General features: G+C 40.2%; 1 protein-coding gene across 1 annotated transcript in view; it reads right to left on the bottom strand.

Annotated features, from left to right (window-relative positions):
* LOC121437157 (probable E3 ubiquitin-protein ligase MID2) overlaps positions 1–18,033 on the bottom strand; it is a 96,975-nt gene that overhangs the window by 63,868 nt on the left and 15,074 nt on the right. Inside the window, exon 3 of the mRNA XM_041637002.1 lies at positions 3,591–3,686. Within this exon, the coding sequence (XP_041492936.1) occupies positions 3,591–3,686 (96 nt within the window). The remainder of the gene's footprint in view (positions 1–3,590; positions 3,687–18,033) is intronic.

The raw sequence follows: 18,033 nt of genomic DNA, 5'->3' as shown, positions 1-18,033 counted from the left end.
AGCCAAAAGGAAGCAACCATCTGTTGGTATACATTTTTCCTTAGCTATGCGTTATACAGAGATTTCCTTTGGAAAAAATAAACAAAGGATGCTTGATGAGCCAGGACAAAGAACTAAATATAGAGTTCAAGTGGCCAGAGTATCAAGGTCAAAGCATGCCCTTCCTTAGCCAGATTAAAGGAGAGCTATGGGCCTGCACTGAGCTCTTTCCTGTGTTCTCCAGCTCCAAATGAAATGATTTTCAACCACCTATTCTGGGGATTCTACTAGCTGAGCCTCAAGTGTAAGATACACAGAATTCATCTAATAATCCTGCAGTGATCTTAATGTCTGTCTCTGTAATAATAGGAAGAGCCCAGCTTTGTTTACTTTCTGAGGAGAATGGAGAACAGAGGACAACTAGAATGGGAGGCAGTATTTATGGACTCTTTATGAGAAGTCGGTCTGTGACAAAAACACTCCCAAACAATAAGGAAGGGGAACAGGTTTGGCAGGAATATAACCTATTCCTGTTCTTGCCAAAGCGTTGTAGCTGGCATCTTCCACCACTGCCCAATGCGAAGTGCTTGAATTACACTGTGAATATAGTAGTCATTCTCTACAGACAAATCTAGATGAGATAAAAATGGGGGGGGGAATCCAGACACCATTCAGTGTCTGGCTCTCATAATTAGCATTATCCTACTATTTATTTCATTGTATAAAGTACTTACAAGTGTTGTTGAACTCTCAAGTCCCTTCTTTACTGCATTATTAATCCCGGGGCTTGTCCTGAAGCCTTTTGGACATACAGCTCTGTGTTGAATGAGTATAATTGACAGCCTGCATGCACCCTATTATTAAAGGGGAAGGTGAGGGCCTATCTCTTAAGCTTTCAGAAAAAGATGATGTCATAAAGAACAGCCATGAACTCCAGAAACCATCCTAGAGGGGCCCTGTTCAGGACAAGATCTTAAAAAATATGAATGTGTTGAGAATTTACACAATAGATTTTAATTACATTCACCCACAAACCCTTTCCCCAAACTCCTGCCAGACTCGCTGCCACTTCGTTACCACCCTCCTAACTTCACTCAGGAGAGAATCCTAAACTGAGTGGACTATACATTATTAACTCCTAAACTACAGAATCATGTTCAACACTCTTAGATTGTCTCACTGCTCTTTGTTGGTTCCCAGTTAATGTTTCTATTCCATTATCTATAGCCCCTGTACAGGTGTAACCACACCAGAGGGGATTTTTACAGTGTGTGAGCCATTCTGTGTACAGATAGGATGCCTAAGCTATTTTCCTGTACCTAGCATGATGCCATACATTAAAAGCTAGTAGCAAAAGCTGCTCTTTTGTGTAGCCAGAGCAGACAGTGGCTCACATAATGATATTTAACAAGCATCCCTAAGGGTGCTATTTAAATAGCTACTTTGCTGGATCGCTATGGGATTTCCACTTACTTTACTTATGCATGGTAGTGCTAGCACTTCTTCCTCAAGGCACAGGTTAACTTCTGAGTGCTAACTTCAGAAAGCTACTTTGGAACTTTGCATCATAGCCCACTTCTTGGGCTATGATATTGCTCCCTGGTATAAAACACTTGCCTAGCATTTGCCCCAGCACCCAAAGAAAGAAAACTCACCTGTTATCCAAAGGCCAGAGTGCATCTTCCCCTACTAACACAATGGTGGATTATTTTATGAGGCCTGCTGCTACCACTTCAAAAGAACAGAGCAAGTAATAAAAAGAACTGGTTTCCAGAATGGCCTATGAAAGGTTGAAAGTGTGCTATGCTTAGGCGAGGCTGGCCAGGATGATAAATTTCCCAGGGATCAGGAAAAGAGATTCTAACATGAAAGAGCAAAGGGATAAACTACAACTTTGCTTTTTTCCTTATTACTTTCTCTGTACTTAATAGTCTTTTGATTAGAACAAATGCAAGGACAGTTTTATTTTTTAATCATATTTTATTCACTATTATCTGTTACTCCCCTGTTAATCATGCAAATTCTAAACTGAGGGATCCCTCATCCCATTTTCTGCTTACAATCCTCTCTTGTCCCCTCAACACTGTAGATTTCTTACACTGTAATCTGACAGCATAATCAGAAGCATTGATAAAAATGGAACGCAGAGGGATTCCGATTGGCTGAAAACTACTCAGAAATAATAACTTTCTACTTTGTTTTTTCCTTCTCGGAAAGGGTGAGACCGTAGAGAAAAAGAACAAAATAAAAAGACATTGACAGAGCCATGACTTGCGAAATCTGGAAAAGAAGCCAAAAGCGTGGTGTCAGTTCAACCTGACATTTTATAGGTAAGGACACTGTCAGGGTCCTAACCTACTTACCCTCATGCAAGCACTTATTTCATAGAAGAGGCAAGTCAGGAATTCAGTTTTCCAATGCTTCTTCTCTTTCTTTTATGCTTCTCCCTACACCCACAACATCCCATTCTATAGTTTCACATGTGAGTTTAACCAGTACCCCATGGACTCTACCTAGATTAGTGCCCAGCAGGGATTTTATTACTAGCATATGTTCATCATTTAAGTATGTTCGCTATACTAGAAGAAGCCAAAAAGTTTAAGAATATCAATCAGTTGGGTGATGTAGGATTACTTATTGCCTTAGGAGATATTCTTTGGTCTTAAACAGGAACCACGGACTGGGATCATGATAAAATTATTTTATCATTTAAAACAAAACAAACATGATCTCTGATACTTATCTGTCATACAAGTAAGATTAAGAGTGGATTATAAAACTCTATATAGAATCAGGAAAAAATTACCCAATCACTGCCCATGACAAATCCTCTATTTTATTGGTCTGTATTTAGATTTTAAGTATTATTATCAGTTATTCTATAAACCCACACAAAGCAAAATGATAGATGTGGAGTTCTGTATATGCTTTTAAGAGAAAGAAGAAAGAATAACACCTTTCTTTTATTCTACTGTGCCAAGGAACACTGAACTCCCCTTCTAAGCGCTTTTAATATTCAATGCTGATAATAGTTATAAACCTCATACTTATACAGAATTACACAGTTCATAATTCACAGACAATTTAATCATAGGCATTATTTGTTGACTACAAAAAGACTAGGTAGGGGAATCAAAAATAAGTGAAAAGATAATGAGTGAGGATATAGCTAGGCCCAGGGCTGTGGGATGAAGAAAAAATAAGCTAGAAAGGGAGGAAGCAGTGATGATCAGAACGTCGTATTGAATGAACATAGCCCCATCCTAAGGATTCATGATCCCAAATTGACCAGTAATGATTGATTTTTTAAGTGATAACATCCATTTTGATGAGGAATCACTTTCTATATGATTCTTGTACCATCAACTATGTGGAAAGAAGGGAGTTACTCTTCATCTGTTGTTCCCCATAAACCATCACCATCACCTAGTTCTAAAAATCATCCATATCAGTGACCTTTCTTTGAATAAAATTCCTAAAGGCATGAGATCATCTATACTACCAGTCCTTGGGCCCAAATGACTGGGCTACAGGCTGGCAAAATTGAAGTTCCTCCAAAGACGATCCAGTTCAGATCCAACGAAAGAATTACAAATATTACCGTTACCTACCTCAACCTGCTGGCAGATCTGTATTAGTTTGGCCATTTGATTTTCTAGTTCGCTGTTGCGCTTAACCAGGTTGGTGAGGTTCATCTCCAGAGTTTGCTGCCATCACAGAGGGTATGAAGCCAGCGGGAAACAGGAGAAAGGGGAAAAAAGAACAATGAACTTGAGAACCAATGTAATATGAAAATCAATAAGCCAAAAGACAGAGTTCCCTGCCTCTTTGAGGGGGGGGTCATGAAGGTGAGACAGAGCCTCACTCTATAACCCATGTTTGCTTCATACTTACAATGACTCTCCTGCATCAGCCCATAAAGTCCTAGGACTGTAGGCGTGCACTTCTCCATGGATATAGAACTGCAGGCCTTACACATGCTAAGAAAGTGCTGTACTACTGAGCAACACACCACCAGCTCAGTAGATTCATATCTTTCAGATTACCAGGTCTGCTACAGACTAAGAATTGTAAATGTTCCCTGATTGGGGAGGAGGTAGAATTCATGACTTTGTAGGCTACTGTAGGAATTCACTGACATTAAGGCAACCTATAGATTTATAATTTTATATTATCTTTAACTTTTCAAACCATTTCATAGCCATTTCCTTTTGCTCTCTAATCAGGTCCAGTTAACATAAGAAAATAAGGTGGTGATATCACCATTTTATTCATAGACTAAGAAAACTATAATTTGTGTGTGTGTGTGTGTGTGTGTGTGTGTGTGTGTGTGCAGGAGAGGTGCATGCTTGTGTGCGAGGGCACATACATGTGTTGTGTACACGCTTGTGAAGACCATGGGCCAACTTGGGATTTTGTTCATCAGGGGCCATCCATGTTGCCTTTTAAGAAAGAAGACTCATTTTCCTGGTGCTCACCAATCAGGCTGGCTAGTCAGGGAACCCCAGAAATCTGCCGGTCTCTGCCTCCTCAGCACTGGGGTTACAAGTCCACACCACCCTACCCAGATTTTCTCCATGGGTCCTGGGGATCATATTCAAGTCTTCATGTTTGCACAGCAAGCAGTTTACCAACTGAATTGTTTCCCTGGCCTCATAATTGAATGAATGATTGCTTCTTGCCAGACAATTTCGTATGTATTGGTACTATAGCACTCTCACAAAGAAGGATATGGTAGCATTTTAATGAGGAAAAAAGTGGATGAGGGTAAAGTGTTTCATAGCTATAAACCAAGGGTGTAGCAAAGCTAGGACTGAAAACTGGATTTCTAATCAGTACACGGTGTTGAATCAAGATTCTATAATGTTTGGCATTTTTGTTTTTAACATTATGTACTTATTGGGAGGCCTCTTCAAGAAAACTATGGTGTGCTTTAAATGTGACAGTCACCAAAATCAAACGTTTTTATCTCACAGTTTTCTTTCCATAGACACAAAGAGTTTAAGACACAAAGCCTGATTCTGTCTGGAAAGTATCTACTGTTTACCCTCACTCACTGGTACACAGCTCTATGTAGGTTCATGTGAGATTCACCTTGCAGATATTTTGAACATAACACAGTAGTACCAGTACTTAAACTCTAACATATTTCCAGTTGAGCAAGCTACTATCTTCCATCCATTGTGTGAAAACTAAACTATTATGTCTCTCTGTATTGAGCTTGGACATTCATTCTTCCCTAGCTCCAAATTTTAGCTTTGATAGCTGCTTCCCCCCCAGAACCAGTCTCAGTATATACTACTCCTTTATACACCATCTCAATACTCCATCAAATCTGTCCCAAATATAATACCCCAATTTCCTGACCCTCATTCTGTTAGTATTCTTTCCCTGGGTCATGCTCATTGTTTTGTTGCTGTCTCCATGGTGGCTATGATTTATAGCTGTTCAAAGTTCATGCTATTGAAAGAGAGGATGAGAAGGACACTGAAGAGTAAAGGGATGTAGACAAAGAGAGGGTGCTCGTGTTCTTGGATCTTTTTCTGTCTAGGAAGTAGCTGTGACTCATTAAAAACCTTGGCACTGTTTTCTGAATGTGTCACAAAGGATATATTCATAAAGATGTATGTATAGCTAGGCTGCCTAATCTGATTTCACTTGTTCTCAGACGGAATTTTGAGGACCAGCTTTACTCTGGTTTCCCTTCATGTCAGAATATGATGGCTGAAATGTGAAATAGTCTCCATAGACTCAGGGATTTGAATACTTTGGTGCTGTTTGTAGGGTATAGGAAGTGCAGTCTTGATGAAAGAAGTATATTATTGGGGGGTGGGCTCTGAAAGTTCATAGCCCTGCCCCACGTCTAGTTCATTTTCTTTGCTTCTTTTCAACAGATGAAAGAATCATATCTCAGCTTCCTACTCCTGTCGTTATGCTCACTGCTTGCTTCCATGCTTCTCCACCATAATGGACAGTTACCCCTCTGGAACTGTAAACCAAAAGAAACTCTTTCTTCTGTAAGTTTGCTTTGGTCTTGGTGCTTTATCATAACAACAGAAAGGCCACAGTACATCTTTCTTGGTTTCCTTAGCTTTAGTTCCATGGAAGTCACTTATGCTACCTCTGCTTTCCTTCTTTATTTCTTGAGGGGTCTCTCTCAGCTTTCTTTAATTCTGCTATTATCTAAATCTGTGTTCTTAATAGGAAGAAGTGGGGAAAAGGACAAGGGAAAGGCAGCAATCACTGAATTAGACATCATCACTAAATAAATTAGGTGTCAAAGGGAAAAAGAAGAAATGACAGTTCAGAGATTTACCACAACAAAGACATATTGAGCATCTACTGTGGTCAGGGTACAGTGATGAATCTTGAAGGATAGGCGGGATTTTAACAGACAGAGGTGGCGGAAGACGGGGCATTTCAGGCATAAGGAATACGATGAGGAAAAATCAAAATAAAGCAACCAGAGTGGCAGCATACATCTGTAGCCAAAGCTACTCAGATAGCCGAGGCAGGGTGGAGAGTTGAGCTTAGGAGTTTGAGCTGCTGTTCAGTTACTATGTACTGAACAATATACTAAGACTCTTTTTCTCAAGAAAAAATAATATTGTCAGGGACCAATAAACAGTTTAGTTTGACTAGAACACAGGGTACAAGGATGAAAATGGAGATCATCCCTGTTTTGCTGGGTGTGGTTGTACACACCATTAGTCCAAGCAATTGGAAAACAAAGAATGCAGATCTCTGTGTGTTCCAGGCTAGCCAGGGCTATAGAGCAAATTCCAGGACAACCAATGCTACATAATGAGGGCCCATCTGGGGGAGTGGAATAAAGTCCTGCTTTGAGGGTCTTGAATGTACAAATGGGTTTATACCTATTTGTTTTAGTACTGGGGTTTACACAGGGCTGTTGAATAAGGAAATGACATAATCATGGCTACATTTAGGATATTAACCTAGCAGCAATATGGGGAACAGAGCAAAACAGGAAAGCCTGGGAGGCAGGGACAGTGGTTATGAAGATACCACAATATTCAAGGCAGTTGCAAATGCAGGTCTGGGCCAAGCTCAGAGGATAATCAGGAGAATCATGTTTCAGGAAAAGATTCATCACTGTCAAACGTGCAAACACCAAGAGAAATGTGAGAATTTATTTTTAAAGGTGGGGGTGGGCTAGATTGGGGAATCAGAAGTCACAAGTAACCTTTGTAAAAGGAGTTTCAGTAGGGCTTTGGAAGTAGATACTAAAGCATTCAGGGTTAGAGTACATCAGCTGGCTGCAAGCCTAGATTTCTCTCCCAAAGTTCGGCCATAGAGGGAATAGAATAGATTTCAGTTTGATCAAAGAGTCTAGTGTAAACCAGAAAGGGGAAATTACTAATGGAGCCAACCAGTCAAACATTTCCTCTTGAAGAGTAGTTCACAGTCCCAGATCAATGGAAATCCCACGTATCAAAAATCATTATATTGACCTATTTGATAAATAGCCCATTTGATTGATAAACCCAGAGAAGAAAAAAAAAGATTTAAAATTCTTTGTTTCCCACTGCAATATGTTTCCATTCAAACATGTGATTCTACTGGGAGAATTTTTTTTAACAAGTACATGAGACCTGTTGTAACACTGGCCTAAAATTGATATATCATAAATAATTCATACTGCAGAGCAGGATGGCGATCCCTGCTGTGCGTTCCTCATTTATGGCCCTGGACTGAGAGTCATGGCTTGTATAAAGCTACGGAAAACAAAAATTAGGGCTGAACACATAATTTAGGGTCTGGTTAGACTACAGGCCTTGGGTTACCATCACAAAATTATGGCAAATGGTTGGTTTGCTCTAGCCCCATAGCAATTTGCAGAATGCCAGTCCGTTCTAGCAGCACAGTTCCAGAGCTGACAAGATGACTCTAATTTCAACCTTGCTTCATTAATATGAAAAATGCTTTGAAAAATAAATCTTTGACTAATGAAAACACCATATGTTGATGGCTTCTTGCCACTGTTTTCTTATATTATGAGACATAATTTAGGGAGGGGGAACACTGAACATTGACTTACTTCCTATTTATTTGTAAGGAATTAAAGATTCCTTTCAAGTTGGAATTGATCCTCAATAATGGACATATGCGAAGGGAAGCAGCGAACTGAAGCAATTATGCAGCCTCTCTCCTCACCCCTTCCCAAATGCCCAGCGCTCACAAATCATTTAGAACTAACATTTCTGGGCCACTCTAGGTCTGAATGACTTGGAGTGATTTGGCCATGTCTATATTGGTCTTGTCTATACCATGTCTGAGTAAACAAAGTTGATTTGTGTGTGTGTGTGTGTGTGTGTGTGTGTGTGTGTACATACACAAACTCTTTTCATGTCAAAATAAACATGTCTCTTTGTTATTGTAATTGGGTTTTGAAGAATCGCTTTGTTTTGCTCCTTTCTATGTATCCCATTTAATGAGTGGGCTAGGTTCCCTCTGTCTAAGTCCAACTAGTACAACTTTCTCCAAACAGTCGAGCCATGACAGCGAGGGAGCCAAAGTGGCAGGGGAGATTGGAATGGAGATATCTGCTGGGAGGAAACAGAGACAGGAGGTTGGCAGAGAGAGCAGGATGAAGTTCCCATTTCCTGCTGCAGGAGGTTACCTCTGAGTCTCTTTGCGCTTCCCTTTTGTGAGGGTGAGAAGCCATTTTAGTTAGGAAACTCTGAGGCCCTCTTCACCTTCTAATGACATTCTAGCTCTCACAAAATTGCACATGTGTCTAAACAGCACAAGAAGAAGGGACGATTTGGCTGTCTTCCATAATTGAGATTGTAAGAGGCCTGTGTTAGCTAAATCGGCAGTCTACGCTGATTCCATTTTCACCCGAATTCCATTTCATTTGTTTTGTATAGACTTGGCCTCTTTGTGCTCTTAGTTCCCTTTCCTAAAGAACATGATTTTCTATCCAGGACGCCAGGCACAGGCCATTCTTCTTTCAGACTGCATCCCATTTTTCAAAATACCCTCTCTGACTCACCTAAATAATCACTGCTTTTTCTTTTTAATTCTCACTTCCTTAGACACAGGTTACTTAAGGTAAGATTCTTCTTTCTTATTGACTACCTCAATAAATTCAGTCCTACAGTAAACAAGAAACAACTCTTCATTAGGGAGCCGTCCTCCAGCTGCCCAGCTCTGGTCCATGGAGGCGCATGCACTCACACACACATGAGCGCTTGCATACACTGACTTGACACAGCCTTAAGACCTGGAAAGGGGTCCAGATTTTCTGTTCATTCTATTAAGACATCTAGTATTGCCATCAAAGTCCTGCACTCTATGTAGCTTTCCAAAAGATACAGGGAGAATATTGTCTAATGCTAGGCAACATTAGAAATTTGGGGCTTTGATAGGGGAATTGAAGCTTGGGGCAGGGGAGTGGGAGTGAGAAGGAAAACAATCAACCCTAAAGTGGATCCCCATGCCACATAGTTCAGTTGTGGAAAGCAAGAGAAGAGTGGGAACAGAGAAGATCAGGGCAGGGAGTAGGAAATGGGGGGGATAAGGAACAAGGACCAAACAAAAATCATCATCATCCGAGGACTAGGAATAAAACTCAGTGATACAGCACTTGCTTAACATGTATGGGGTCCTATGTTCAGTGTAGTAGGGGAAAGTCAATTTACAAAATAATCGATCATCACAACACTCAAGAGGCTGAGGCAGGAAGATCACCATGAACTCCAGCCAGCAGAGTGAGAACCGGGCTCCACAAGCAAAATAAATATCAGTGCTATGATGCCCATCCTCAGCATCCTTTTTCTTTTTAATTTTCATTTCTTTCTTTCTTCTTTGCATCCTATCCATACATGGATATTACCTGTTCTCTCAAAAACCAGAAGCCAGAATGTTAATATGGTTTTCAGGGCGTATTCTACCTTCTTCTTTGTTCCTCCCAAGTGTTTATCTTAGAAATACTTACTGTGCTTTGGCTTTAGTCTGTCACTTTCTATATCAATTACATATGGCCTTTCAACAACAGAACACACCATCTGGTCGACAAACTGAAGCCCACACCCTTATGCCAGAGTTTCTTCTTTCCCCCACCATTTATTTGCTGTTGTATAGACATTAGCTATGTCCTACAATGAGATGCAGATGATGCACTAGATGTGTGGTACTCGACTTAAGGTTTGTTAGAAAATGGCCAGGCTCTCAAGCCAGGTGTCACCCCCGCCCCCCCCCCCCACACACACACGTTTTCTTCAGATGTCTCTGCAAACATTGAGCACAGACCCATCCCGCCACTTCAGTCATGACCAGGAATGTTACTCAAACCATTCTGCATGCTTCCCTTCCTCTTTGGATGTATACCAGAATTAAATATTTAGCTTAAATAGGTAACTTTTACTTAGACCTTCTAAAAAAGTCTAAATATAGCACTCGATAACACTCATCAGAGTGAGCAGAAGCCAACTCTGCTCTCCTAAAAGCCTCGGGATCCCAATCTACTTTCACTGCCCCTCATAACTGCCAATCTTTTGGCTGCAATCTTTTCTTTCTCTTTCATCTGTCCTTCCTTCATATATAATTTCGGCATAAGTGTACTGCGAAAGCCAACCCTTGACCCCCTCTCAGCTCTCTTTCGCACAGCTGTACCTCCATTATGAAGCCAATTAAATCTACTCCTCTAGCCATAATTTCTCAGCCACTGGAAAAACTTGAATTTCAGTTCCTTCTAGAATCCTTGCCCTTTTAAGTCTTCTAACATTTCATGGGTTCCACCTGTCAGATGTTTAAACACATTCTGTTCTCTTAACCAGAACATCCTCATTGCCTCGCTTTGACCCCAGTCCCCAATAAGGAGGTCCAAAATCAACCAAAGTCTGGCCTACTTCTCCTCCAAGATTCACATAACCTCTCATTCTTGCACTGTCTTATAACTGTGATTTTTTTTAATTTTTTAAAAATTCATTTACATACCAACCATGTTCTTAATTGTCTGTCTCTCCTCGTTCCGCCAGGGCTGAGGTTAAGCTGTGTTTATCACTGCTACATCAACACCTTTTCTGGTACCTGGCACCTAATAGGTGGTCAGCAAATGTTTGAGGAACGAACATTGAATAACCCATAATTTCATGTTGCCTCTTCCTAACTTCCTTATTTCTGTCTTCAGTGCCTCCATTTTTTAAGACATCTCTGACTCAAACATCCTTCTTTAACTCTCTCCACCATCTAAAACCGTCATTCATCAAGCCCTGTCAGTTCTTTCTTCATGGAGTCTTTCCAGTTTGACCCTTCTTTGATTACAGATCATCTCCAATTCTCAGTTCTGAACCCAATGATATCTTTTCCCTGACCTAAACTCTGGCCTTCCAAGCATCCTGTGCAAATTTCTATCATGTCTGTCTTCCCTACTAATCTCGAAGCCCTGCTTAGCAAAGACTGCCCCTTATTTCTTGTAACTCCTCCTGCCACAATGTCCAATAAACAAAGTGAGTGTTCAGTGCCTCTTAAGTGAATGAAGGATTCTTTAGCCCAAATACCTGATGCTACAGTTTATTAATGGTTCTCCCATCTTCAGGTAACACAAAAAACAAAGGCATGATCTCAATGCACCAAATGCTCATGAACATAAGAGATATCACCAGATTTTCATCTTCCAACATAACTCCTTTAACTTCAACAATTCTTGTTTCCTATTCTCTCCTTACATGTTTTAAGTTTATGTAATAGGTTCCTTCGTCCAGTAGTGACAGACATGATTCTTATCAACCTGAGAGTGATCTGAATCATCCATCATCTTTCAGGGTATTCTCAAAGTAGTGATTTAGCTCAGACACTGGCAACTAAAAGACTTGGGACAAAACACTCTCAAAACAGAAAGGTGAGCACAGAAATAATTGGAATTTCTGTTTGCAAAACTTGCTCTTAAATCAGAGAGACAACAGAAAATATCTTCCAGCACGGGATCCCATTAATACTACATGAGTGCAGAGCCAGAGAAATCGATGAAATCTTGGAAGGAAAAAACAAGGGTTCAGATGAGCCTTAGAAAGCAGTTTTAGTAGAAATGGAATTAAAATACTCTTACTCAGACACCCACAGAAGCCATTTGCAGAATTATTCTGAATTTTTGGTTTTGTTTTAGAATCATGTTCTCTCCTCTTATTTTGAGACACAATCTTGCTATGTAGTCCTAGCTGGTCCAGAACTCACTATATAGATCTGGCACTCAAACTTGCAGTGATTCTCCCACCTACTGCTCCCAAATGCTGTGATTACAGGCACGTGCTAACATGCCCTTGCCTGTGTTTGGTATTCTGTGATTTTTTTTGAGACACATTCTCATGTAGCCTAGGGTATACTCAGACTCACCATGAGCCAAGAAAGACCTTGAACTCCTGATCCTCTTTCCTACCAATTACTAAGATGGCAGGCATTTGACACCACATATATACATATGATGGTGGGGAAGTCTTGAACAGTTAAGAGACAACAGAGAAGCCAGCTTTATAAACAACAATAACTTTGTGGTCTTGAGTCGAAGCCTGAAGACAGAGTTAGCCAAAAAATCGCTTGACAGATAGATATAAACTTATGCACCCACACGCATCCATTACAATCATCACCACACCTTGGAGAGCACAAATCCCAATTCAATTTTTTCTGTTTTTCTTTAAATTTGGTAGAAAATGTATTAAATTGAGTGCTGTTTTTTCCTGTTATACGTAGCTACTGTGATTCTAGACCCAAGTGAGGAAGATATAGAAACAACTTTTTCCTCTACCTTCATCTATGGTTACCCACCCTGGCCTCTACTGAAGATTTTTCTAATTGAGCACAGATGTCTGGCTCATTCTTAGAATTTCCCCTAGCCTTGGGATAGATTCTCCTGAGATTCTGCCTAAGGTGTACACAGTAAGTCTGTCTTATACTCATGATCCCCACCTGTGCAATTTATCAGTGGATAGCACAGACATCCTCTCATAGTTAGACACTGGCACAATGTCATAGATTCTGCCTAAGGTGTCTATAGAAAGTCTGCCTTATGCTCATGATCCCCACCTGTCCAAATTATCGGTGGATAGCACAGACATTCTCTCATCTTCACATTCAGTGACACACTGATACAATGCCACAGAGCCATTCTCAGGCTCCAATTCATGCAAGTATGTACACACTCACAGATGATGATGCATACATATTTATGCAAATATACCCTCTTTCCAATCCAGTCTTCTCATAAAGATATGCATCTTCTCATGTTTATATTCATGCTCATATTGGTTCAGATATAATCTAATGCTTACTGGTACATAGTTATGAGGGTATCTGCCTTAGCCAATAGAAGTGAGTGTCAAGTGGGTGCACAGACAATTGACTGGGGAAAGGTGGCGGTGGAATGAGGCTAGGTGAGACTATGATAGAGTGACTGAAAAAAGACAGTAGTTAAGGTGATAAGATTCGAGAATATTTTAGTTTTTAACCTTTCAACTCTTACTGTAGCTTTCCTTTGGGCATTCTCCAAGTTTTACATCTCTCTTCTCTTTGTCTGGGGATCAACCTCTACGTGTGTGTGTGTGTGTGTGTGTCTGTGTGTGTGTGTGTGTGTGTCTCAACCTCTACTCTTGTGTGTGTGTGTGTCTGTGTCTGTGTCTCAACCTCTACTCTTGTGTGTGTGTGTGTGTGTGTCTGTGTCTCAACCTCTACTCTTGTGTGTGTGTGTGTGTGTCTGTGTCTCAACCTCTACTCTTGTGTGTGTGTGTGTGTGTGTGTGTGTGTGTATTTTCCCATGAAAGAAGCTTACTCTAATTCCAGGTAATAAGCTGTAACAATGAGACTCTTGATATGAAAGTGTAGCTTCATTTAAGAATTATTTGTAGCGATGAATTAGAGGAAATGAAATGAAAAAGAAAATGTGCTTGTTTATCCCTTTCAGGAAATTCCTCTGCCCCCCCCCCAGTTTTCATCAGCTATATTTTTGGCAGGCTGTGGGCATGGAAATGTGAAGACATCATCTCAAAGAGAATTATAATAATCACATGTGATTTATACAGATGTCACCATAGGGTTAGGCAGTTGGAAAATCCAGTAATCAAAATGAATAGGCACATAAAATTAAGGACATCTCATGCTTTCGCTCATTCTCTGTACCTGAAAAATGCCAGTAGTCCACAGAAGGCATTTTCAGACTTCCAAGGTATTCCTAATGGTAAGAATCGTTTGTATCTACTAAGAAGAGAACCAAATCAATCTGTGGGCTCTAGTATACTTCTTACAAAGTAATTCTAAATCTGGGCATGGTGGCTCTTACCTATAATGCTAGCACCCAGGAAGCACATTCAGGAAGACTGTGAATTCAAGGTCAGTCTATGTTACATAACAAAACCTTGCCTCAAAATAGAACAAAAAAAAACCATATCATTCTGAAGGCATAATTTATTTGGATTTCTTAAGGATATATTATGTACATCTGCTGGCTGGACACTAAAGAGGATATTGAAGAAACAAAGACATTGTATCTGGCCTCAAGGAATTATGATGTCTCTGGAGTATGTTGGAGCAGACTTGAAGGGATTGGCTTGGGCTCTAAAAAACCAGTAGAGTTCCTGAGCAGGTCAAAAAAAGAACACCGATGAAAGTAGTGAGGAAAAATAAAAGAGGCTGGATGTTCAGTTCACAGGTAAGAGGCTCATCTGAGTAGATGAACCTGGCAAATTGGAGAGTTGTGAGGGGAAAATGTAAATGAGCAGTAACTAATAAAAATCAGATTTTAGAATAACAAGTCAATTAGTAAAAGAAAGCCACTGAAATTGGCTTCTATATATAAAGCCAACTTTAGATAATATAATAATATTAGTCTTTAATAAGGGGAGGAACTGTTATAAATGGAAATTCTGAAATGTGAAGCAATTTTATAAAACTATGGCCTGTATCATGAACTAAGGTACGTGTAACTGTCAGGACCATGAGTATTGTTTGAATTAATTAAGCCACTGGAAGTCTTCTAAAGTTCATGTGTCCTGAATCACAACCCTACATGCAGACTAAACAAATAAGAACATAAACCATTATATAAGTACCGCTCCAAGTCCTCAACTTCATTTTGAGGACATGTTCAAAAATCAAGCTCGCTTCTAGTTCCTCTGACCTTTCTTCTATACTGTAATGATTTGCCTGCTTTTTCTTGAACATTACAGGTCACTAACCCTAGTCAAGGAGGCTGTACAGAAAAAGTAGTTATAAAAGGCCAAAAGTGAAGCCCCCAAGTCAAAAAGTAAAAATAAACATTGCATCAGTTATTAACCATAAGTCAGGTGTGTGTGTGTGTGTGTGTATGGGGGTATATACTATCATCCTTGCCCTTTTATGACAGTTTCAGACCAGAGGAATATGCTTAACTCATTTCCCACATAGCCTCTGCCAGCTGCCTGGCTTTCTCCATTCTCCTTAGGAAGAAATCAAGTGAATAATCATAAATGATTTCTAATTTTTTAATTAAACAAAAAGTATTGCTTATGGCATTAAAAGTCAGGCTTCTCATATTCAACAAATGGTGCTGGCATAACTGGATATCAACATGAAGAAGAATGAAAATAGATCCATATCTATTGCCATGCACAAAACTCAAGTCCAAATGGATGAAAGACCTCAACATAAAACCAGGATCACTGAACCTCATAGAAGAGAAAGTGGGAAGTACACTTGAATGCATTGGCACAGGATACCACTTCCTAAATATAACCCCAGCAGCAGAGACAGTGAGAGAAACAATAATAATTCAATAAAAAATGGGGTACGGACCTAAACAGAGAACTCTCAACAGGGGAATCTAAAATAGCTGAAAGACACTTAAGGAAATGCTCAACATCCTTAGTCATCAGAGAAATGCAAATCAAAACAACTCTGAGATTCCATCTTACACCTGTAAGAATTGCCAAGATAAAAAACACTGATGACAACTTATGCTGGAGAGGTTGTGGGGTAAAGGGAACACTCCTGCATTGATGGTGGGAGTGTAAGCTGGTACAGCCCCTTTGGATATCAGTATGGCGATTTCTCAGAAAATTAGGAAACAAGCTACCTCAAGACCCAGTAATACCACTTTTGAGTATATACCCAAAGTATGCTCAATCGTATCACAAGGACATGTGCTCAACTATGTTCATAGCAGCATTGATTGTCATAGCCAGAACCTGGAAACAACCTAAATGCCCCTCGACCGAAGAATGGATAAGGAGTACTACACAGCAGAAAAAAATAACGACATCTTGAAATTTGCAGGCAAATGGATGGATCTAGAAAACATCATATTGAGTGAGGTAATGCAGACTCAGAAAGACAAATATCATGTGTATTCACTCATAAGTGGCTTTTAGACATAAAGCAAAGAAAATCAGCCTACAGTTCACAATCCCAGAGAACCTAGACAACAATGAGGACCCTAAGAGAGACATAAATGGATTTAATCTACATGGGAAGTAGAAAAAGGCAAGATCTCCTGAGTAAATTGGGAGCATGGGGACCATGGGAGATGGTAGAAGGGGAGGGGAGTAGAAGGGAGAGGAGTAGGGAAATATACAGCCCAATAAAAAACAATTTAAAAAAGGAAAAAGGTCAGGCTTCTTCTCTGTTTAATGTGAAGAACTAATATCCTTTCCCACTTGGCACTGGATTGAGTAAATTCTCCAAGTCCCCTTCCCCCCAACTCTCCCTCCCTCTCTCTGTCTCTTCCTGACCTTCCCTTCCTCCCTCAGCCCCTCTCTTATACCCCCCCCCCACACACACAAACACATGCACACTCACATGCACAGCACCTCCTTCTCCTTTCCAAAGTCCTAGATGTTCCAGACAACATAACAAACCACACAGTTGGGAATGATTCAGTTGTTTCCAGTCTCTATCCAAAAATGAGCAAAAATAGTTTCCATTTAATTTATAAACAGACTTTTCTGCACATTTCCTAAAAATTAAAGGGAAACTTTCAAAAAATATAGCCACTCTTTCTCCAAAAATTACTGATTAGTCACAGGCTACGGCATCTTTTTATAAATACACTTGTGTTTCCCCAGCCCTGGATACAGGGACTTGCGCTGCATGTTGCCAAATGCCTGATCAATCACCCCATGTTTTCAGCTATTTTCAAGTAGCCAGTGTTCTGGAGATACAGGCTTCCTCTTCCCAGTCTCTTTGTTATCTCAGCAGTACATATGGATGCCGGTATTTCTGCCTGGAATAGTTTTCAAGGCCAATGCCTGATTATGATTCTAACACCTGAAAATATTTGGCAGTGATTGCTCCATCTTCTCCATATCCCTCACTCTTCTTACAACCCACCCCCATCTTTTGCCATTGTGAAGCTAAACATTATGTAATTGTGTGCTTTTCCTGATGCTGTTAATCATGTATTGGGGCCTAGGGAATGCGTAGCTGTTGGAGCATAGAGTTAAGTTGAAGTCAGATTTCAGAGGGGAAACAACAGTGTAATAGCAGGCAACTGTGGGGGGAAAAAGATAGTTGACTCTGCCTGGAGACTGGTTTTCAGTTCCAGCCCAATTACTAAACAGGTCTGCTAAGCAAATAACTTTGTGTAACAGAGTCTCAGTTTATGAAACTTCAAAGAGGAAGGCTTTGACTAGACTAGGCACATATCCTAACAGTTTGTTGACTCTAAGAGCTGAAGCCAATAACCTTCCCCTCTGCAGCCCCACAAGAATGAAAGGATCACCAGCTAAAATCAAAAGATTGCCACTGACTTTTATATACATTAGGTATGTACTTGCTCTTTCTTATCTTAAAAATTTATTTTTCATTTTACATACCACCCCAGTCCCCCCTTCTTTCACCCCTCCCCCTCTTCCCCTCTTCCCTTCCACCTTCCCACCCTCTGTTTGCTCCTCAGAGGGGGATAACACTTTCCTTGAGGACTCAACAAAGTCTGGCATACCAAATTGAGACCACTTGCTCTTAACCAAAAAGCTGAGAAGAGGTTATGTATTGGAAACAAATAGTTATCAAAAGAGGCACAAACCAACACTCTAAATGTTGTGTGCAATAAATTACAGATAAGAA

The sequence above is a fragment of the Microtus oregoni genome, unplaced genomic scaffold (genome assembly GCF_018167655.1).
Source record: "Microtus oregoni isolate MIOR12 unplaced genomic scaffold, Mior012 000050F_ref0000143, whole genome shotgun sequence".
Taxonomy (NCBI): Eukaryota; Metazoa; Chordata; class Mammalia; order Rodentia; family Cricetidae; genus Microtus; species Microtus oregoni.
This window is presented reverse-complemented; position numbering and strand designations above follow the sequence as displayed.